Source organism: Brachyhypopomus gauderio, chromosome 8 (genome assembly GCF_052324685.1).
Source record: "Brachyhypopomus gauderio isolate BG-103 chromosome 8, BGAUD_0.2, whole genome shotgun sequence".
Classification (NCBI taxonomy): domain Eukaryota; kingdom Metazoa; phylum Chordata; class Actinopteri; order Gymnotiformes; family Hypopomidae; genus Brachyhypopomus; species Brachyhypopomus gauderio.
Genome location: NC_135218.1, coordinates 4,642,724 through 4,667,616, shown reverse-complemented (window position 1 = coordinate 4,667,616; position 24,893 = coordinate 4,642,724). Strand labels below are relative to the sequence as shown.

General features: G+C 39.7%; 1 protein-coding gene and 1 long non-coding RNA gene across 2 annotated transcripts; one reads left to right on the top strand and one right to left on the bottom strand.

Annotated features, from left to right (window-relative positions):
* Positions 1 to 202: 202 nt before the first annotated feature.
* Positions 203 to 4,176, bottom strand: LOC143521019 (uncharacterized). Its single transcript, XR_013132592.1, has 3 exons — positions 3,887 to 4,176; positions 1,014 to 1,146; positions 203 to 382 (listed from the first exon to the last, which is right to left on the bottom strand). It is a non-coding gene; the product is annotated as an uncharacterized LOC143521019 (long non-coding RNA).
* Positions 4,177 to 19,994: 15,818 nt separating this feature from the next.
* Positions 19,995 to 22,612, top strand: adora3a.2 (adenosine A3 receptor a.2). Its single transcript, XM_077013611.1, has 2 exons — positions 19,995 to 20,422; positions 21,299 to 22,612. The coding sequence occupies exons 1-2, from the start codon at positions 20,091 to 20,093 to the stop codon at positions 21,921 to 21,923; spliced, it is 957 nt and encodes a 318-aa protein (XP_076869726.1). The 5' UTR covers positions 19,995 to 20,090; the 3' UTR covers positions 21,924 to 22,612.
* Positions 22,613 to 24,893: the final 2,281 nt, after the last annotated feature.

Genomic DNA, 24,893 nt, shown 5'->3' with positions numbered 1-24,893 from the left:
GAAAGGGAGAAAAGTTCCATTATGTGCAAGTTTGTTTCCACTGCCCCAGGTCCTACGAAATCCTGTGCAACTTGTCTCTATTATTACAGACCTTTAGCTCTTCTATTATTAGGAAGGGTTTTGAAAGATCCATTTGTTTTCATCTCTGTAATGTCGTGACAGACACGTATAAGTTTGCATATCTAATTAAGAGGTCCACTGAGGATGCAGTCATTCAGTTTACACTGTTTGCAAAGCTTGAAGGCACCAAGTATAAATGCACATAATCATATATTTTTAGATTATAGCTCAGCGTTTAGTCCATTATTACCTTGAAGGCTCTTTGAAAAGCTTCAGTGGCTTATTGTCCACCAGATTTGAATCTGTTTGTTTCTTTATTTTTCTGTCAAATACAAAGAAAGTTGTCAGAATAAATAGTATGGTTTCCACTCTTCAGATTCTCATTACCGGAAATGCTATTTTCTCTGTAAGCTCAGGCAATTTGATGTGACTTGTGACTGCATGGAAAAAGGAAATGAAGTGGAAAATGTGTTGACCTTTTCAGTATGTGTCTAGTATATAAATATATAAATGGTGGGTGCATACAGCTTTTAAAATCACTGGTTATGAAATTCCATCCACTGACTTTATATACATCAGTGGAACAGAAAAGAAGACATCACAGATTAAAGCTGATAGTTTACATCTAGCACAGTATCTGTCTTATTGAGACGTGTTTGAACCATAGAGAAATTCCTCTCAATCAGGCACTGACTGATATTGCAATATAGCATTGAAAGTTTTTAAACATGATGTGAAATTTCTTGTTTGCAAATTGTGACACAAACACGAGTCTCTGTACCCATCATCCCATGACAGCAGTGGTAGTCTCTCCTTTAGCCTGTGCCTTTCTGTGCTCTATAAAGTAACTCATTTACTCATTGTACAGCGGGCAGGTGAGGTGGAACAGGCTGAGACAAACGGCACTGTACGCACATACTCACACAAAATCACACACGGGGACTTGGGCATACCTGAACGTGCGCAAAGAGGACTCGGTTGAGGATGCTGGGATTCTGGTTAATCTGCACGGTGCTCTGTGAGCTGTACCTGCGCACAGTCTGCCGGTAGGTGTGGACAAAGGGGCCGACCATCAGCTGGAGACACCTGAGTGGGGAACACACAAACACAGTGTACAAATTCGCTTGTCATTTGGATGTAAATGTGACTACTGTTCACCACTGTCAGTTGTGATGAATGTCAACATGTCTACTACCAGCTCTGCTACTGTTTGATCTTAACGCAGACCATTTTCTGGGGAATGTCCATCAGGGTGTTAATGACCCAACACTGCACACTCTGGGAGTCAGTGTCATTATTGTTGTCATTGTTGTCTTAAGCTTGTCTTTGCTATCCAAGCCCTGGTTTGTTTTTAGAGTCGGATCATGTTTTAGGGTCTGCCCCAGTAATGCAGTTATGTGGCAAAGAGATTACTCTAAAGGCTGTAGGGTGGAAACTGAGCAAGATTCACTCAAACCATCTAAAGCAAGGGTTCTCAAATGTGTGCAGCTCAGGGCCTACTTAACCCACCACAAAACACAGTAAACAAATAAAACACAACAATCAATGAAGACTATTGAATTTCAACTGCACAATCACACAAACTCTTCCATGATGATAGAAACATTTCATTCAGACTCTAATCCACAGGTTTCAAACTCAAGGCCCGCGGGCCAAATGTGGTCCGCCGTGTCATTTTATGTGGCCCGCAAGAGCTTAAAAAACACTAATTGTCCAAAAAAGGAAGTCAAACACGTGCCATGACCAAAAACTAAATTTCCCACAATTATGTTACCTGTAAAGTGACGGCATCTCGACACTGCAGTGTTTCCATATCAATGCAATTTTCCCAATAAGTGTAATTGAGAGATACAAATAATGATCCTAAAATGTCCAGGAAAAGAAAAATAGATGCAGATGGAAGGGTGTTTGAGGAAAGATGAGAAAGCTAATACGTTTGTGCTTCAAGGAGAAAAACCGGTATGTCTTTTGTGTTATGAAACGGTGGCGGTTGTCAAAAAGTACAATCTACGTCTGCATTTTGAGACCAAAAATGGAGTTAAGTATGCCAAAATTAGCCATCAATAAAAGCAACAAATTGCCAAAGAATTAAAAGGCAAACTGCAATCACAACAGAATGTGTTCACAACCACAAACAATGTGGCAATAAAAGCTAGCTTTGTTGTGGCTGAAGAAATTGCAGCGCCTCAAAGTCTTTTTAAGAAGCAGCGTTTTTCAAGCACAATTGCTATTTTCAGTTATTTGATATTTTAAGTTTTGAACAAAGTAAATATCTTTGATGTTATTTTTCTTTATTCACTTGGATAGATTGATCATTGATTGAAGGAGAAATGTGGGTTTCATAACCTAACAAATTAAAAGGATTTATGTTATAATAACAGAGCAACAAGCAATCATATTTTTTACATCTATGCAAATATATATGGAATATTTGTAACTTGAATAAGTAATAAATTCAGAGTTATTTAACATTTAAGTAGTAGTTACATTTACAAGTTACATATGGCCCTCTATGGGTAACGATTATGTTGATGTGGCCCGCAGTGAAAATGAGTTGGACACCCCTGAACTAATGTAACAATCTTGCTAATCCACCATATAACTTTATTGGTCATATGACTACAATGCCAGAGCAACCAACGAGTTCGACCTATATATGTTTTTTTTTTTTTTTTTGCTAATAATTACAAAATATCCATTATATCTACGTAGGCCTATATTGGGTTTTTTTTACTTTGCAAAACAAAAAGAAACATTGGGACCCTAGCAGTACCACTGCTGAGATTGCTGAACGATGATAATGATGATCAGCAATCTGCAAGCCAACAGATTGAAAACTACTGACATAAAGCATCATCGATTCGAGCAAAAGCATCCATCAACGAGCTAGCAGCAATCCACACACCACCACAGGCTACCATCCAAAACGACAAGGACGGCCCAACAGCTAATCGAGGGAGGAACGATACCGGTGCCCTGCATTATCTTTAATTGTGCAGCCACTGAATGCTGCTAATAATGAGGAACATAGTGAGGACGTAGTTTACTAGAATTCACTTCTCTAGTATCTATCTAGTGCTGCATGTGTCTGGCGCAAATGTGAAAGTGGTTCCCTTAACACTTAAATTGATTGACTGCGTTGACTTGAGCACAGTCATGCAGATTGCCATAAGCCCTTCTTAGCAATAGCTAACTGTTTTACTAGAGTCAGTAGAGCCAATACTAGCTATATATTTTTGCTCTCTACCTATAACTCTATGTAGGCAGAGGTGGGTAGAGTATTCAACAATTTTACTCAATTAAAATTAAAAGTATGCCTCTAAAAATTTACTTGAGTAAAAGTTTAAAAGTACTTTGATTATAAGCTACTCAAGTAGTGAATAAATGCAGAGTACTGTCTCGTGTCAGTAAATTACATCATGGAAAACATGAAGTAATTTAGAAAACAATGACTTTTAATGATAACGAAAATAATTAATTATAATTAAATATAATATATAAATATTATTTATTTTAAATAATGTGTATTTTAGTTTGTTCTTAATTATTAGGCCTGTGTAATTTCAATGTGTTCCTCAAAGGCACATAACTGAGGAGACTGTAGGCCAATAGCCTACGTGTAGCTACAACTTGACGTCAACTGAATCAATTTGTAGCAAACTTTGGTTCAACTTAATCATCATATATTGCTAGTGTGCACACTCACAGAGTTTGAACAGGTTTTAGTATTGCACTGTGTTACATTTAATAATTACATCATACAAAATAATGCCACCAGTTGTAACAGAGATATAGCATTACACAAAGAAGTCAAAATTATACATACGGCAAACGTATCGCATCGTGTTTCCTCTAATTTGACGTCGAGTTCTTGTAGGCTGAAATGTCCACACGTTTTGGCAGACACAACTGACAGCGCATTATATAACTGTCCCTTTTACACGTTTGTAATGTGAACATTGGCTGTATGAGGTCAGGGATGCTCGGGAGGTTTTTCTGTCACTTTCTTACTAACGGTGGAGAAGGTTTGCGTATGCGATCGCGTGACCGACCGGCTTCATTTGATTGGTCATACATACTCAGGCGGCGAGATGTTGGTCAGTCTTCTCACTGAAAAGACGAATTATTTACAAAACTAAAGTAACGGTAGCGCGCGGCGCAAATCCGATTGTAACGGAGTAAACGTCGCCACATATTTACTCAAGTAAAAGTAGAAGTCTTTCATATTAAAATTACTTTCACAAGTAATTTTTCCCCAAACTACTTGAGTAAATGTAACGCATTCCTACCCACCTCTGCATGTAGGGTACCAGATCTCAAAAGCTACATTGAAAGGAAATCAGAACCAAAATATAGTCTACCTCTTGGGAGGGAATATCATCCACCAATAACTATTTTTAAGGCTAAGAAAGCAAATAAATTACAATTCCCATTAGGGTGACCTGCAATATTCGCTGATTCGAACGTCATGAACGTCCATCTGCCGAGATTATAATGGCTACTAAAAAAACTTCAAAAGTATCTTGAAAAAGATGAAGATGAATCAAACAAAGTAAAGTGCAAGTTATGTCATCAACGTCTTTCATTTCGCACGACAACAACCAACATGGCGTTTGTCGTTTCGGTCGTGTGGTCTCGTCTCGTCGCGGTGCGTCTTGGCAAGTAGGGCTATAAAGTTTTTTTGTTGTTGTATTGGATTCGTTTGAGTGGTTCTTTTGTATAGTCTTTAGCACCACCTAGTGGTGATTGCAGATAACTTTATTGAACAGGAAGTAGTGTCAAGAACGCCTTTGTTTCTCTGTGGACTCTTCATGACCAGCTCAGCTCTGCAATCCTTTTAATCCTTTGCCTTAAAGCCCACGAAACGGCTTCGACTGTAAGTTTTACTTTGTTTACACTAATATTAACGTGTTTATGTTAATATTTGAGTTGAGTACAGCTTTTGGAAATAGTCAGTTTGCTGTTGATTCATATAGGTGCATTGGTGTTTAGTTGTTAAAGCATTGATTACTTAGTATTTACTCAGATACTTACCAGTTTGTATTTTGCGTCCTTTTTTGCAGTTTTACAAATTACATATTTTCCTGCATTAAATCCTGTCGAATTCAACAACGTGTCTGTTCCTTGGAGGATGCATGGCTGGAGAATATAATGTTAAGCTAGCTGTATAGCTAAAAATACGTTGCCTGCAACAACCTTTAGTGAGGACAGCATAGTTGTTGTTTGCTTTTTAAACCTCGTTACTTGAACCTTTACTTATAATTTGTTTGCTGTTGTGTGGCAATTATTATTTTTTCAGGCAGGCATATTTTATTTAAAATATTTTTGACATTTTGCACAGTGCCTGTCAGTTCGATATGCGCACTTCGCACTGACGCCGATTTTTTGTTAATGTTCTCTAACGTTTCATTAAAAAATAAATAAGTAAACAAATAAAAGCTGAATAAAGTCAACCTACCATGTTTATTCATTTATCTGAGTGTTTTAGGTTTTTACTTTGAAGTGGAAAAAAGTCCTGAATGAGAATCCCGTTTAAGGTGCTCTAGAAAAAAAATACCCCGATTCGACTAATAGTCGACTAAAGGGAAAATCTGAATAATCAGATTCGACTATGAAAATCCTTAGTTGAATACACCTCTAATTCCCATACTACCCACTTTAGCATCAGATACAGCTCTCTTATAGTCACTATAGCCATCAATGTTGGGAACGTTACTTTAAAAAAGTAATTAGTTATAGTTACTCACTACTTGTTCAAAAAAGTAACTGAGTTAGTAAATGAAATTTCTTATAATAAAAGTAACTCGTAACCCCTATTTGCATTACAGTAAAAAAAAAGTTGCATGCCAATGAATAAGGATTTTTTGAAAAAGCAGTTTTCATAGTCAGTTGAAATGAGTAGATCAGAAAGGTGTTTAACTTTTGATATTGCACATCAACAGACAAGTGCAGGATAAAATCCTTTAAAATCCCAAATCTTTGTGTAAAAAAAAAAAAGTAAACAGTTACACTATATAAAGTGCATTTACATCTATCAAATTAAATTAAATTCTCTCAACAGAAGTAAACTTAACAATAAAACCTATATTCTTAATTATATAAATCAAATACCCAGTCTGGTTGACATTCAGGAACTTCAAGTATTTTTTTAAATAATGTTTATATCACCACCTTGAAAATGCAAATTTTTCTTCGGCTTACTCCTGACTCACCATTTCTGCCTCTTCTCCGTTTTGGTGTGTCACCGGTGTGCTTCGGCACGCGTGTAAAAACACTGGCTCTGATTGGCTACCATAACGCTGCCTCAGCCAATCGCTTACTGACTTGATAAGTTAAACAGGTGTTGCATCGAGAACTGTGACCTATCGAGATCTGTTACTCCTCACTAGTCTGGGCAGCAGTCAGCTCGCATTATATAAAATATATATATATATATATATATATATATATATATATATATATATATATATATAGTAACGCACCGCTTTTAAGGACCAGTAACGTCAACGGCGTTGTAACGACAGGAAAAATAATTAATTATATTATCCCCTTACTGACAAAATGACGTTGTTACCTACCGCCATTATTTTTTTACTGCATTATTCGCAACATTGATAGCCATGCATGAATCACTAACTGAGCAGAGGACACAAATGGGAGAAATATGGGGGTGGACATTTGGCCTTCTATGCCCACATCACTAAAAAATAATCTAATTTAAATTAAATAATCAACATGAAGTGAGCAGCAATATTAAGCTAAGGCTAGGACTTCTAAACATTAGATCGCTTGCACCAAAAGCTGTGATGGTGAACGAAATAATCTCAGATAACAGACTAAATGCACTCTGTTTAACAGAGACATGGGCTAGAGTAGACGAATATGTAAGTTTTAATGAAGCAGCTCCTCCTGGATACAGTTATGTACATCAGCCCCTTATCACAGGGCGTGGAGGTGGAGTAGCCACAATATATGACACAGATATAGGTTTTACTGTAAAACCAACAACCTCTGTTAACTCATTTGAGGCTTTGATAGGTGAAATAGGCAATAATCTTATAGGCAATAAAACAAAGCTTAAATTAGTGACCATCTATCGACCGCCGGGTCCCTACTCAGAATTTCTTCAGGAATTTGCTGAGTTTCTTTCGGAACTAGTCTTAACCATCGAGAGATTTGTAATTGTGGGTGATTTCAACATTCATTATGAAAATGAATCAGACCCACTGAAAATCGCATTCGACTCCATACTAGATTCAGTAGGTATAGCCCAAAATGTGACAGGGCCTACCCACCGCTGTAAACACACCTTAGACTTAATACTTACTTACGGATTAAACATAGAACATTTGGCAGTCATCCCCCAAAATGACGCCATTTCAGATCATTCCCTACTAATCAGACCCTCCAGAAAGTTGCGATGTTGCGATTTGCAACTTCAACGCAACTTCAAGCAAACCCCGCGAATTTAGGGCGGTGTTGCAACTTCAGCCAATCACCGCAACTTTCCCGCAAATTTGACCAATCACTGATGTCGTCTTGATGTGACGTCGACAAACTCCCGCCTTACCTCCGTATATACGTTCAAGAGGAGCAGACTGAAAGCAGCATGAGCGACGAAAATAACGGCAAAAAGATCGGGAAAAGCAGTATCCCGGTACACTACATGAAAACGGGGATAAACTGTCCAGATCCGACCCGCGAATTGATTATCTATGGCCCCCTGGATGATATTTAATTACTATTAGAACCGGCCCGCAGGCCACAGCCGCCCGATGGTGTTTTGCACCCACAAACACTACATTCCCCACAATGCAACGGTAGCCCGCGAAGTCACTGCAGCGCACGCAAGCGGCGAGGGTCTGAGATAAAGTTTATAAGTTTAAACTTTGAACTGAGATTAAGTTTAAAGTCAGAGATAAAATTTATTTATCTCTGATCCATATCTGGCGCCAACCACTGGCGATCGATGTCGATATAATACTTAATTTGTGTCCATTTTACAGGCCGCCCGGTAACAACTTACGTTCGCTAACCCCGCCCCCCCTCACCGTCAACAATTAATGTTCGCCACCCCCCCCCCCCCCCCCCAAAAGGTTCAAATCTCACTTCAAGCGATCTTGAAAAGTTAGCAACCCTGAATAAATAGGTAAATAGATAATTAAAATGGACTACTAAATAGAGGAAACCATACAACATTTACTCCCTATTGTAATGTACTCACAAAAAAGCAAAAACACACCGCAACTTCCATCGCAATTTTTTTTAAAAACACCCGCAACATCAAACATTTTAGCCCGCAACAATCACAAAAAAGGCCCGCGAAATCCTGGGGGGACTGACTAATATATGAAATGGCTTTATACGATGTACATCAGATGCGCCATACAAAAACCACGCGCACTATCACATCCGACACTGCAGCAACATTTATAAACGTACTGCCAGAGCTACTGAACACTATGCCACTGCAGCCCAATGAATTGGAACAGGCAACACAACAGTTTTATTCCACACTCAGCAATACCTTAGACAGTGTAGCTCCAGTTAAAACAAAATTAATTAGGGAGAAAAAGCTTTCTCTATGGTATGACGACCACACGTCTTCTAAAACAGGCAGCTCGAGCAGCAGAGCGAAAATGGAAATCCACCTCACTAGAAGTGTTTAGAATCACATGGAAAGACGCCATAGTCAAATATAAGCATACCCTAATAAAAGCTAGAGGCGCATACTATGCCAGGCATCCCAAGTTTAAAAGTTGATTTCAGGGAGGTTATTACCCCCCCCCCCCCCCCCCCCCCCCCCCACCCTCCGAGGTTAAGTTGTTGAGTGAAGGGGGGGGGGGGGTATGGGGGTGGCAAGTGAAAGTTGTTGAGCGGAGAACAGGCCAATCAGAACCCCCTCTCTCTTCTTCCCACTCGCGATTAGAGAATGCGCGTTTCGTGTGCGCGTTTGTATGGGTCACTCGTTCTGAATTCCGGGAGATTATATGTGACTCGCGGGTATCAGGGAGACACTACCGAAATGCGGGAGACTCCCGCAGCTTCCGGGAGACTTGGGATGTCTGCTATTCGACACTAATAGAAAACAACAAAAATAACCCTAGATTTTTATTCGCGACGGTATCTAAACTAACAAGAAATATCAACGACACTAGTTCTAATACAGCACTTACACACACTAGCGATGAATTTTTAAACTTTTAAAATAATAAAATAGATAATATCCGACTACAGAGTCATAAAACATCGCAGCCTACCCTCCAATCCAACCCCAGTAGTTTAGTTATTAGTAACTACGCATCCAAAAATATTACTGAGTTAAATGGCTTCGATCCTATATCGCAAAAAGAGCTCACAACACTGATTAATTTGTCTAAGCCAACATCATGTATATTCGACCCAGTTCCAACTCGTCTATTTAAAGACCTACTCCCAGCTATTACAGGGCCCTTACTTAATATGATTAACTCCTCCCTTAACCTAGGGTACATGCCCAAACAATTAAAATGCGCCGTAATTAGACCCTTGATTAAAAAACAGAATCTCGATCCGCAGATTCTAGCCAACTATAGGCCCATTTCTAATCTCCCATTTATCTCTAAAATTCTAGAAAAAGCAGTTTCCAGTCAGTTAAACCACTATCTCCAATCAAATAGTATCCATGAAAAGTTCCAATCAGGATTTAGACCAAACCACAGCACTGAAACAGCTTTACTCAGGGTAGTGAATGATTTACTAATATCGGCCGATAATGGGCTCGTCTCATTCCTTATACTGTTAGATCTTAGTGCAGCTTTTGATACTGTAGACCACAACATTTTGCTGGATAGACTAGAAAACACGGTAGGTATTAAAGGAGTCGCACTCTCCTGGTTTAGATCATATTTGACTGACCGCTTCCAATGTGTAAGTGTTAATAATAAAACCTCTAAATCTGTGCAGGTTAAATATGATGTCCCACAAGGGACAGTCCTAGGACCACTTCTATTCACACTGTACATGTTACTCTTAGGCGAGATTATGCATAAGCACAACATCAGTTTCCATTCCTACGCAGACGACACTCAGCTATATTTATCGGCAAAACCCGATGATTTAGGCGCAAACAGTAAAATCGAGAAATGTGTAGAAGAGATAAAACATTGGATGGCGTGTGACTTTCTAGCACTAAATCCAGATAAAACAGAATTAATAATAGTTGGGTCTAGGGCTGCGAGAGACCAGATACGTAATGTAGCATTGAATCTACATTCTTTTACTATAACCCCCAGCGCAGAGGTAAAGAACTTGGGCGTCACAATAGACCCAGATGTCTCGTTCGATACACATATTAATAATATAACTAGGGTAGCGTTGCACAACATTGCTAAAATTAGAAACATGTTAAATACTACTAGTGATGCGGAAAAACTAATCCATGCATTCATATCCTCTCGTTTAGATTATTGCAACAGTCTCCTAGCTGGATGTTCTGGTAAATCGATAAACAAATTCCAGCTGGTTCAGAATGCAGCAGCACGAGTTTTAACAAAAACTAAAAAGTTTGATCACATTAGTCCCGTACTATCGTCATTACACTGGCTGCCAATTAGATTCCGTATAAATACTTTTGTTAACATATAAAACGCTGCATGGCTTAGGTCCAGACTATCTTAGTGAACTTATTGAACAATATAACCCAGCACGTTCACTTCGCTCGCAGGATGCAGGGTTATTAAGGGCGTACTCACACTAGGCACGGTTTGCTGGTTCCGTGCTGCCCCCTCCCCACTCCCCCTCTGGCCTGCACTCACACTGGCTTTATCAAGCCGGCCCGAGCACGCTTACGTCATCACAACGTGACTTTATTTGGAAAAAAAGCGCGCTCGCACAACACTATGGACTCCACAATTCTCTTTTTATTGTATTTTTGGAGTCGTTTTGGGAGTGCAGAAACACGGTGCAAGCACAGATTTATCAATAATTTAACACAACGATTGTCTGCTAATCGCTTTGCCACTATGACTGTTTAACGTGAGGGTCGCATCACTGACGTCATGTTTGAGTTCCAGCGAAATGAACCAATCAGACGAGGCACCAAGACGCGAATCGTGCCCTGGCCCACCTCTTCAAGCAGGCCCGAGCACGGTTAACTGATCCGGGCACGGGAAGGGGAACCGGGCCCGGATCACAGAGCCTAGTGTGAGTACGCCCTAACTGTTCCTAGGATCAAAAAGATCACAGCAGGTGCAAGAGCCTTTTCTTTTAAAGCTCCACAATTGTGGAATAATCTTCCTGCCTCTATTCGGGACTCAGACACAGTCTCAATGTTTAAAACTCGATTAAAGACTTACCTGTTTAGTTTGGCCTTTGATTAATCTGTTACATATTTACTACATCACGTATCTTTTCTCCGAGGTTCACCTGGAGAGTAACATTGCAGTCGGAGCCTACAATACCAGGAATGAAATGCCTGGCGTTCATCAACAGACATTTACAGTGACAATATCAAAACCCAGAACTTTCATTTTTACCTTTACTTAGTCTGATTGTGTGATTTGTGTGTGACTTGTGTATTTGTCTGTATTTTGTGTAATTTGTGTGTTAACGGGCCACCCAATGGAGGATGGGTTCCCTTCTGAGTCTTGGTTCTCCCGAGGTTTCTTCCTATTCCCCACCATCATAGGGAGCTTTTCCTCGCCACTGTCGCCTTTGGCTTGCTCATTAGGGTTCTGGACCCATAGTATTGTTAACCTTTTAAATCCTGTAAAGCGCTTTGTGACGTGTTGTGAAAAGCACTATACAAATAAACTTTGATTTGATTTGAATAGGGACACTGCCAACAGTCATGGCCAGACCACTAACAACCACCCCAATCATTATGAACCCTTTACTTCAAAGTACAACTAGGATGGACTGACACCACCTCTGACTGTCCTACACTTTCTTGACAGTGAGAGTTAAAGAAGGTAGATTTAGCAGAATCTGCTAGGCCCCTTAAATGTTTCACTTCCTGACAGTTCTTTATCTTGACAGTTCTCTTTGGGGCAGTCATGGCCTGGTGGTAGGGAACTGGTCTTGTGACTGGAGAGTCGTGGGTTCGATTCCCAGACCTGAGGCCATGACTGAGGTGCCCTTGAGCAAGGCACCTAACCCCAACTGCTCCCCGGGCTAGGGTGGCCCACCACTCTGGGCACGTGTGATCCACAGCCCCCTAGTAATCACTAGTGTGTGTGTGTTCTAACTGCACAGATGGGTTAAAAGCGGAGGACAAATTTCGATTGCTGTGTAAAAATCACAATTGACAAAATACAGCACATTTTTATAACCCCAACCAAAATCTCAATACAATTTTTTGCATCATGGTCTGCAACTTCCTTCACGCACTTCTACAGAAACTACCCGTGCACATGCCAGATCTTTCAACAACTCCATATTTCCAGCCAAAGTATTACCAGAATTGTGGGTATTGGTCTTCACACTATGAAATCTATACTAAAATTCTCAGTAGCAAAATGAGCTATGAAATGGTGTATATCTTACAAATCTCAAGTATGCTTATCCACTGTTGGATAGGTTTGTGCCACTATTTGATGCAAAGCCTTACAAAGTTCATAGACAGATTTATTAGGATTTTGCCTCCAGATACAGAAGTGGTCCTGCTCCAGTCTTCACCATCACAGGTCTCAAAGCATTATAATGTACTGACTTTTTACTAAGCATCATTACCCTGAGGGACCCAGAGGAGGTTGGTTTCCATGTCTGACATCATAACTGGGTTTGTAAATTATCCCTGTATTCTACCACTGCTACAATGTAATATTGGGAAGGTTCAGTTTAGAGACAAGCGCAACCACTACACATCAGAAATGGGCACTCGAGTGAGCGACTTGGGTCGAAGTTGCACTCAAATCGCCTAGAAAAAGACTTCAGGCTTGACTTGAAACTCATCCCTAACAACTCTCAACTCGACTTTGACTCCTCCAAAATTACCTGTGAACAGTAAGAGTGAGTCCATTATCAAAAAAAATAAAAAAACAACGTTCTTTGTGTGCTTATGTTGCCATAATTCCTTACTTTTGTTTCCGTTATTTGAGACCAGAGGTGTCAATTCCAGTTTCAGAAAGTAAAAGTCCTCACCAGGATTTTGCTCAAGCTTGCTAGATTTTCTAATTAGTGCAATCCTGGTAAAATTAGTGAAATCAACACAATCCAGGAAGCCTGAGCAAAATCCTGGTGAGGACTTTTACTTTCTGAACCTGGAATTGACACCTCTGTTTGGGACACAGCCCCTTTTCTCGCGACATATCACAACATCTGCTTATCGTGAGCGGGAAATTGGAGAAAATGCATCAAATGTCAACAAGGCTGGATTGGTTTAGGCTGGAGTACCATATGACCACATCAAACTTCATAAGGCACCTGAAAACAGACCCAGATAGGTCTAGTTTACACAAGCCATATAAAAATATAATATACAAAATACAGTTATTTTATAATAATAATAATAATAATCTTTATTTGTATAGCACCTTTCATACATACATGTAACTCAAAGTGCTTTACAGTATAAATAAAAGAAACATTAAAAGGAGATAAGACAAAGACAAAAAGACAAAAAGAAAATGTTAAAAGAAATTAAAGATAAAAATATTAAGATAACATAAAAAGTAAAAAGTGAAGTAAGATAATAAAAAGTAAAGTAAATAAGATAAAACTATTAAGACAGAGTTTCTTAACTAAAAGCGGATCTAAACAGGAATGTTTTGAGACTGCTCTTAAAACTATGCAAGGATGAAATGCCTCTGAGCTCTTCAGGAAGAGAATTCCAGAGCTTTGGGCCATAGTGGCTAAAAGCACCCTCGCCAATCTTTAATCGGCTTTTAGGAATCACCAGTAGATTACTGTTTGAAGACCTGAGAGACCTGACTGGAACATATCTAACCATCATTTCACTTAGGTAAAGAGGGGCAAGACCATGAAGACATTTAAAAACCATGACTAGAACCTTAAAATCTATTCTAAAGCTGACAGGTAACCAGTGCAGTGAGTGGAGTGCAGGTGTAATATGATCTCTCTTTCTCCTGCGGGTCAGAACCCTTGCAGCCGCGTTCTGAACTCGCTGTAGGTGCGAAATAGAGCTCTTTGGAAGAGCAGATAGAACAGCGTTACAATAATCTAGCCTTGATGTGATAAATGCATGGACAAGTTTTTCACTGTCAGCAGGAGAGAGCATATCTCGGACCTTAGCGATGTTTCGAAGATGAAAGTAAGCTGTCTTGCATGTAGTCATGATGTGTGATTTGAAGCTGAGCTCATTATCAAAGGTGACGCCCAGGTTCTTAACACATTGTCTGGCTTTCAGATTCATTTGATTTAAATAAGTCTGGACATCATTCCTTTGTGAATCACTGCCAAGAACAAGAACCTCTGTCTTCTGTTTATTTAACTGCAGAAAATTGTCAGACATCCATGTCTGTATATCATCTATGCAGTCAAACAGTGAGCAAATTGATTTTAGGGCTTTAGGTTCTAGCGAAATATAAAGTTGAGTGTCATCTGCATATTGATGATAACTAATACCATGTTTATTAATGATGTGTGGTAACGGAAGCATATATAGGTTGAATAGTAACGGCCCAAGAATTGATCCTTGGGGGACGCCACAAGTTATTTTTTGACGTCTGGAGGAAGAGGTACCTAATGCTACATAGTAATCACGCCCAGTTAGGTACGATCTAAACCAGTCTAAGACTAAGCCACTAAGGCCTACCCAGCTCTGTAGTCGATCAAGAAGTATTTCATGATCAACGGTGTCAAAAGCGGCGCTTAAATCTAGCAGAAAAAGGACTGAGAGTTTGCCTGCATCCTTATTCAATCTCAAGTCATTTACTACCTTAACTAGGGCTGTTTCAGTGCTGTGGAGAGCTCTGAAACCAGATTGAAAAGTGTCATTTATTTGATTTACTTTGACATAGTCATTCAACTGAATTGACACTACTTTTTCAATGATTTTGCTAAGAAAGGAAAGGTTAGATATAGGTCGATAATTATTAAGAATTGTGGGATCAAGATTTCTGTTCTTTAATAGTGGTTTAACCATTGCAGTTTTAAAAATTTTAGGGAATTCACCCAATTGCAGAGACTGATTAACAATCGTTAGAACTTCATTTGCTAATGAGCTCAGAACCTGCTTGAAAAAGCTTGTTGGTAAAGGGTCCAGTTCACAAGTAGAGGATTTTAGTGATGAAATCACATCAAGTAGTGTTACCATGTCAACTTCTTGGAAATAAGACATATTAAAGTTAGGCTGAGTAACTGATATAAGGGTTGATGGTCTATTAGTGCTTGTTGCTATGTTCTGCCTTATACTAGTAATCTTGTCCCTAAAAAATATAGCAAACTCCTCACATTTTTCAACTGAAACAGTCTCAGGGAAGCCACAGGAGGTGGGGTTTACTAGCTGATCTATGCTTCTGAACAAGACAGCTGAGTTATTATTGGATGAATTGATTAAGGTAGAGAAATAGTTTTTCCTTGCTGATTTCACTTCACTGTTGTAATTCTGCAATGTTGTTTTATAAATATCAAAATGTACTTGCAATTTTGACTTTCGCCAACGTCTCTCAGCCTGCCTACAATCTTGCCTAAATTTTACAATAGATGGAGTGTTTCTCCAGGGCATCTTAATTTTACCAGAGATTATTTTAGTTACCTTTGGTGCCACAGCATCAATACAGTTCCTAACTCTGTGTGTGAATGTTTCAACTAGCTCATACCCATTTTCTGAGAGGGGAGGGAGGGACTGTATCATGTCTGTGAAGGCCACGGCACTGCCAGCACTGAGATAACGCTTGGTTATTGTGCGCTTTTCACTGAGTGTTCTAGTAGATAATGACATGTTGAAAAATACACCAAAATGGTCAGAGATTGCAACATCAGTAATTTCAGTATTATTAACCTCTATACGTTTAGAAATGACCAAATCTAAAATGTGGCCATGCTTATGAGTTGGGCCTGATACATGCTGTATGAGATCAAAAGAGTTAAGCATCCTCATGAATTCTGAAGTGATTGGATTTGTGGATATATCCATGTGAATATTAAAATCCCCAGCAATTAAAACATAATCAAAATCAATTAAAATCCTTGAAAGCATTTCTTCAAAATCTTCAAGAAAATCTGCATGTAGTCTGGGAGGATGATAGATAACAATAAAAAGAACTGAATAAGTACTGTTGAGTTGCACTGCCAGATATTCAAATGTAGGATGTTCCCCTAATGAGATCTGCTTACATCGGAATGCTTTATGGTAAAAACATGCAACACCACCACCTCTCTTATTTACTCTAGAGACATTAAAATAGTTAAAGTCGGGAGGTGAAGCTTCATTTAGCACTATTGCTCCATTGCTATCAAGCCAAGTCTCTGTTAGAAAAAGAAAGTCCAGACAGTAATCTTCAATTAATTTAGCTATTATAAAAGACTTGTTTGTGAGTGAGCGGACGTTTAGTAAGGAGACTTTGAAGACTTGATGTGTTTGATCAGCATCGCTTACATCACTTGTGCATTTCACTGGGATCAAATTTTGTTTGTTACAATGTTTTGTACCCTTATGTTTTCTTTTGATTACATTTTTATTTCGATTCTGAGAGCCATGCCACCGGCTATTTAAAATAACTGGAATGTAGCACTGACTAGGAGCATGGGTTCCAGCGTGTCAGACCTGAGAATTCACTGAGTGTGCAGGAGAAGTGGGTGAGTTCCTGCAAGACAGCAGACTGTAGTGTTGCAGAACCTCTTCAATCTCCTGGAGTTTACCTCTGAGACTGTGGACAGATTCTCTGACAGGAGATGGTGGGCTCCTTTGACTGACATTACTGACGTTACTGCTTGCGGTTTGGTGCAGATTCCGCATGTGAGTGATTCCATACATTAGATTATCCACAAGCATTTGAGTCCCAGCCCTGTTAGGGTGAAGCTGATCAGGTTTAAAAAGCTCAGGACGCCTCCAAAAAATGTTGAAATTGTCAATGAAGTTTACCTTCCGATGTGCACAGGCTGTAGTGAGCCAGCTGTTTAGAGCCAGCAGTCTGGTAAAGTGACCACTGCCTCGACGTGCAGTTGGTATCGGTCCAGAAATGAACACTTCACACTGGGAAAACTCCAGAATGTCGAACAGATGGTTAAAATCCTGTTTCAGTATCTCAGACTGTTGTTTGTAAACATCGCTAGAGCCGACATGTACAATCAGTCTTTCCGTAGCTGGATGGTCATGCAATATGTGTGGAATCATGGGTATCACTTCACAGACAGTAACACGAGGAAAGCAAAAGACCTTAATACTGTTACTCCATACATCTCTGATGACTGAGTCCCCAATTAGCAGCGTTTTGGGCTGTGGCGGTGTTCCTCGTCTTCTTTCACCATTAATGCCTCGGCGGCTAACATGGTTAGCATCCCGATGGCCAACATGGTTACCACCCCGATGGCCAACATGGTTACCACCCCGATGGCCAGCATGGTTACCACCCCGATGGCCAACATGGTTACCACCCCGATGGCCAACATGGTTACCACCCCGATGGCCAACATGGTTACCACCCCGATGGCCAACATGGTTAGCATCCCGATGGCTAACCCTCTTAGCATGCTTGTTAGCATGCTGCTGGCTAACACAGTTGGCAGCCTGGTGGTTGGTCCGCGAATGGCCAGAGTTATTTGCAAGCTTAGCAGCCAGACTGGAGTCGGATCTCTGATGCTGATTGGGGTGCGTTTGATGTCCTTGATGTCCTGGAGAGGGAGGCAGTATGTTGTGATGAGACTGCTCAGTTTCTGCTACTTCAGTTGAGGCAAGAGCTTCATATCTGTTATCGAGAAGAATGTTCTGTTCTGAAGATTGCTGCTTGCCGCCGCTGCTGTACTGGTTTCTGCTACGTTCCTTCCCCCGAACAAGAGTCCAGCCCTTATCATTGTTGTTGTTAACAGGATTAGGAGTTGAGGCCAAGATGAGCTTAGGCTTTGCCCCCAGTACATCCCAGCGACAATGGAGAGAAACGTCTCTTTCTTTGCCAGTCACAGGGACGGTTTTGTCAGCGGTTTGTGTGGCAAGAATCGAGTCCAGATATTCTTCCTCCTCCCTTATAGAATGTAAGGTATGGATTCTTTCCTGAAGTTCTGCAACCCTCTGAGACAGTTTGATACACTCAGAGCAAATAGATGATGTGGAAGCATGAGCCATAATCGCAAAAGCACCGGGCACAAGGCTCAAATATCAAAGTTAAAAATCCAAAGTGCAAAAATAACACCCAATAAGTTCTGGCAGGTATTTCACAGCTGAAAACAATATCAGCTGCTGATAAAACAGTGCACAAAAACCACTCACAAGGATGAGGCGCAAAAAACAGTTCACTCGCAGTGTCGGACTGTCGAATGTAAAAATGCTAAATAATCCTTTATAGATGAATGTAAAAAAGCTTACCAAGTGAAGTAACGAGTAATGGATCCTTTTAACTTGTAAAAATAACTTGAACTTGTAGATATAACTCAAATAAATGAAAGGACAGGCAGAGCTGACAGAAAAGCGTCTGTACAGGAGGAAAGCAGGAAGTGATTTATTTTTATTTTTTTTTATTTATTTATTTATTTATTTTTTCCATCTCCTGTCCCTAAGTTTATCCAGGTATTGACTTGAGACTTGACTTGGACTCTCAATTTACACTTAATATGCACAAACTCTCACTTCTGAGGCGCCTTGGCTCTTACTTCAAGGTTGAGCTGGACCAAAAGAGTCATAAACCTCCATTATAAACCATCTCATAAACCCCTAACATCTTTCTAAATGAAGCAATTAATCCCAGGATGGCTGAACAAAAAGAAGTGTAAGAAGGGTTCTGTACAGCTCTTGGCAGGAACATCACTCCACTACTTCTGAGCACACATCGCAGATGTCCAGTCATTGGTTAGTAAACAGTATGATCCTAATGCTCAGATGAAGTTTCAATGGGACATTAGGAACTGCTGTGGGTTAGTCACTGCACACTACAGTTCTGGACAATAGAGTCACTCTGTTTTTGTCATTTACCTCCAGGACAACACATTGTAATATTCAACAGCATAAAGCTGAAAATGCCAGCCTTCAGCTAATGTTATAACACCTCCATTCTTCTTCGGCCTGCATATAGACAAAACTCAAGAAAAACTAATTTTTTCAGCCATCATTCGAACAAAAATTAAAAGGGGCAAAACAGTTCTTGGCCTAATCTATATCAGTGGCATTAGGAGGCCGTCTTCACACTTGGATGGATGACCATGGGTGTTGCCAAAGCTCTGGACAAGAAAACACACAAAACACACACCGAAACACAGCAACCTCCGGCCCAACATCCGCAGAACAAAAAAACAAGATCGTGCATGACAGGAGGCTACAAGGGCACCGCTACATGTCCTGAAACATCAGTGCGTCTGCTGTGGAGAGTCAGCAAGTTCCTCACACACCTCACCAACAATCAGACCTGGTAAGCCAAGAAAAGTGTATTTCCTAGAGCCTTCACAGAAATACAGCCATGAATTCTGCTCAACAGTGGCTCGGTATGTTTGACCGCCACACCACCCACCCACATCCTGATCAGCTTCTACAAATGCACGAGAGAGCGCACTTTGACTTATATATGAATAAAAAAACTGAATAACCAAAAAAACATCTGCAAAATAAGGAACTTGAGCAAGTTGCTGTGGCATGTCATCATTTGATGCCCTTTTTAAAAATTAATAAAAATAAATTTGAAAACCATTTTTAATCAATAAAAATTGCTTAATTGCTAAACAATTGCCTGTTCTAAGCATGTTTAGAGAATTTGAAAAAAATGATATATGAGCCCACACATCCTCTGTGGCCAGTAGAGGCAACCCACTGTTACCTCTTGTAGTTCTCGTGCTTCTCTGTGCAAAAATGTGGGTTTCACTCTGAGATAGCTTCTAGCATTAACCACAGCATCCTCAAATGTACAAGTTCCTCTGAAGTGTGGTTTAAAATTTAGTTGTTCATCATGGCTGAGGACAGAGAGGTGATCTACACGGCGGTGGAGGCGTTTATCGCCGTGGGGTGCTGCGTGGGCAACGCGTTGGTGATCTGGGCCGTGTGGACATGCGGAGCTCTCAGGCACGCCACCTTCTGCTTCATCTTCTCCCTGGCTGTGGCGGACTTCCTGGTGGGGGCCTTGGCTGTTCCCCTGGCCATACTGGTCGATGGACACGCCGAGACGTCATTTGGCGGTTGCCTGTTCATCAGCTGTGTGGTCATCGTGCTGACCCAGGCATCAGTGTTCTCCCTGCTGGGCATCGCCATGGACCGCTGCCTGCGTGTTTACATCCCTCTGCAGTAAGAACCTCTTTACTTTAATGCTGGATCAGACTTACCTGACATCCATGCAGCATCACTTAATCACATATCTGTAGATATGTTTACATTCATTGTCACAAACGTATTGTTTTTCTAAATATGTTCATAGAGAACACGTTTAGTTATATGGAAAAATGTCATGCATCTAAAGCTTTATCCTGTATCCTGTATACTAAAGAAGGATGCATCTGAGACAAACATTTCAAGTCTCATAGCTACAGTTACGATGTCATTATCATAACTACACTGTAAAAACATTTTAGATTGCAAAACAACATTTCCTGAAGAGCTACAGAACAGTACAAACCTATTTCCAAATGAAGAACTTTTTTGAAGGACATTTGTAGCTAGACATTTTTTTGCCAAGCAAGTTATATATTTGTTTCTCTTGTATGACTTCTCACTTTAATTTAATTTAATTAAATCTTCACATACTGTATCTATGTAAACTACCCCTTTACTCAGGACTGCCTAATGAATAAGCATGATAGCATAATGTAATTTTCTGACAAAAAGTGAATTAAGTCTTTACCTGCTTTAGATTATTTAGGTCAGCAGTTTTTGGAGAAAATAAGGTCCTTAAATTAAAGAAGGCATGAAATGATTAATGGTCTGATGTCTCAAGCATTCTTGGTTTTATTGAGCCATTTTAAAACTCCATTCTGCAAAAAATGTCATTTGTGTGCCTACACTCATGTATTGCTATGGGAGAAATGTACAAGATAGTTAGTTTCTGTTCTAATGCAACTACAACCTGATAAGGGCACTTATCTCATAACAGTACATCTGCAATAGAATTGTGTGACACCTAGAGGACATTTTCAAATGCTAATGTTTTAACAATTTGCTTTTAAGGTACAAGAGGAAAGTTAAAGTAATACATTCATGGACGGCTGTGGCAGTGTGCTGGCTGACCGCCACTCTGTTGGGATTTATTCCCATGTTTGAATGGAGCCGCCATGACCCTGTAGCACATTCAAACTCCACCATCACTTGCAAATTCTTGACTGTCATACCCAAGTCTTACTTGGTCAATTTCAGCTTTCTGAGCTGTGCCTTTCCTGCCCTGATCATCATGACTGCTCTCTACTGCTACATCTTCTGCAAAATATCTCAGCAACTGCGAAGAGGCTCTAATTGTACCACCAATTCCCATTCATATTACCGTAAAGAGCAGAAGTTGGCCTATTTGCTGGTCCTGGTTCTGACTCTTTTCGCAGCCTGCTGGCTGCCTTTACACATCATGAATACCCTTACGTTCTATGACCACAGTGTCTCCCACAATGCTTTCTATGTCGGCATCCTCCTCTCCCATGCAAATTCGGCAGTGAACCCCATCGTGTACGCTTTCAAGGTACCGAAGATAAAAGAGACGTACAGGAAGGCCTGGAGTAGGCTCTGCCTGGGTCGGGCTGAACGGCAGAGGGGCCAGGCAGCAGAGAATCATGCAAGCAGCACCACAAACAGCTCTGGAAAATGAACCTGACCACAATCTCATTTTTTCATGTTACTCAGCAGCTGTCACACTATGGGGCCTTTTTCTAGTTGACTTGCTTTCAACAGAGCTGCAAATCAAAAAGCGAACTTTGCTTTTATGCAAACATAAAGTGATGATTGTCAAAGGAACCTATGGTGGCTAAGACCTTGGCAATTTTAGAAAGCTCTTCTGAATTGGTCCTTCCATCCCTCGTTGATAGGTTGACCTCCTGTTACCGTGTCATACTTTAATGACCTTTAAATAATAACCCATATATTACTGGACTACAAAAGACGTCCACACTGTCATTCTGATTCAGAAAAGGGTACCATGTGAGCAATGTAATTTTTACCCTTTTATCAGAAAATAATCTGACCCAGATAATTTAGCAATTTATAGTTTTAATAGGTCAATTCCACAGACATATATGAAATTGAACCTAGTTATTTATGTACAATTCTGCAAACTTTTAAAAAGTGAATTATAAACACACAGATTACCTTTCATTCAGGATCAATTACAGACACATATACTATCATTCATTCAGGATCAATGCGACACATAGACTATCATTCATACAGCATCAATTATAGACACAAACTGATTAATTCAGGATACATTTTTCTACAGCATTGATAAAATCACTTAATTCAGAATAATGTTATCTACAACACCGGTGTGCACGTATAAGCAATGTTTTGTATTTGTCAATACAATATTTGTCAGTATTTGTATTATCAAATCTATGTTCATTCCTCTTTAAATTCCAAATGACTCCAAAGATATAAAGCCAAGAAGATGACTTAAAGGATAACATTTTGTAAAGAAATAGTACACTTCCCCAAGTGTCATGATAACCAATACAAACAAACAAGCAAATAACAAAGGCCACACAATTCTGATACACTGGGTATGTTTTGAAAATTAGATTTTTAGAGCTCTGTGCATTAATTCAGTCAATAAATATTGCGTTAGCTGCCTGCTCTGACAATTCCTTAGCAATAGGCTACTTAATTGATTTTCTGGCACTGAGCCACGTGGAGGTGAGTTCTGCACATAAAACATCTGGGGAATGTGAACGTGGCCTCTGGAGAGAGGAGTGTGCAGCCTATCCACACAAGATTAACTCCACACACTCTGGAGAGAGGAGTGTGCAGCCTATCCACGCAAGATTAACTCCATTCACTACAGGCCCATCAGCTATTGCACAGCCAGTGTGGGGGTCCTTGAGATCTTTCACACCACTCACCCTCTGTTCTGCCACTGCAGGAGAAACAAATGAGAATTTATAATGCTTATTTTGGCCTTTTGCATATTTACTGTGTTGGAAAAATGATTGGTTTGTATAAACATGCCAGAAGCAGATCTATACAGCCGCACAGCTGCATCGATAATTCTAACAGTGAGAGTGTGACTGTATACAATTAAATTTCACAAAAATGATTAATGGCCGTTGAAACAATCCACTATAACCTTTTACCTCCTGAAATGGTTAAAATCATAGGAACCACCAGCTGGTCCAGAATCTCACTGCACTTCAGCCGAGATACATTTCATATTCAATAACATTACAATAATTCTCAATTGTTACTAAATTATATAAGAGAGTTCTTTGGAGAATCGGGAAGTTTGAGAGGCTGAACACGTTTCTAGTATAATGATACCTTACTTTGTGATGACTTGAAATTTCACATGAAAACGAGAATAGCCTAATGACATCTGTATGAATGGCCATGATGTAAAGACCATAGAATACCACAAAAGACAGGAGATCTTGTCTCATCATGACTCATTGTGAAATTCTATTTTCTATAACAGTGGCAGGTATTTTAAACATGCTTCTCTTCCCCAAACTGGATAGCTTGTATTATGTCTCTACTAATAGATAAACTAGCATTTGTTTTTTATATACTTGGATGTAGCCTCATCATGTTATTTTGTCTTTTTTGTAATGTATTTTCTGTATGAGTTTTCTGAGCATTACTATTTCAGCACTTTAATCTGCTTGTTCAGTTCACATAAAGCTATTTTTTATTGTTGTTCTTTGAGTTTCAAATCATGGTCAAACATAGCTGACAAGATTAAACTGTTCTGACCATATATTGTCTATTATTCAAAATGTCTAATCTAACAACTGTGTAATTGAGTCTGGGCATATGTACAAAAGCATCTGTATTCCTGCACTAGAATCATATTGAGTAAAAGAACGTAAGAACAATATCTGTTGTCTTCATCTGTTGATCTTTGATAGATATTTATATATATTTATATGCAATTACTACATACACTATTCTACACTTTTATGTTTGGTATGGGAATGTAGACTAGTTTTGTAGCCTGTATCTTGCAATTTATTTTAACATAATACTTAAATATTTACTACTATATATAATACCATAAACATTATTTAACACTCACCGGCCACTTTATTAGGTACACCTGTCCAACTGCTCATTAACACAAATGTCGAATCAGCCAATCACATGGCAGCAACTCAATGCATTTAGGCATGTAGACATGGCCAAGACGTAGGATTTTCACGCACAACCAATCTCCAGGGTTTATGGAGAATGGTCCAAAAAAGAGAAAATATCCATGTATCAGAATGCTTGTTGATGCCAGAGGTCAGAGGAGAATGGCCAGACTGGTTCGAGCTGATGGAACAGCAACACACTGTAAAAAATTGCTGTAGTTTTTACAGTATTTTTTTACAGTAATATACTGTTTTACATTTTTACAACCTGTAACTGTATTTTAAAGTGCATCGTGGTTGCGAAACAAAAATTACAGGAAATAACAGTAATGGGTGAGCACAACCGCAGGCAGGGTCGTGTACAGTAATGCACTGTAAAAGTCTTGCGCGGGAAGACCGGAAAAGAGAGGAGAAGACAGTCTGAAGAACGCCATTTTTCATACAGCACAGCTGGTAAGTTCAAGTTAATATTACTTAAAACTCACATCTAGCTGGCAAAA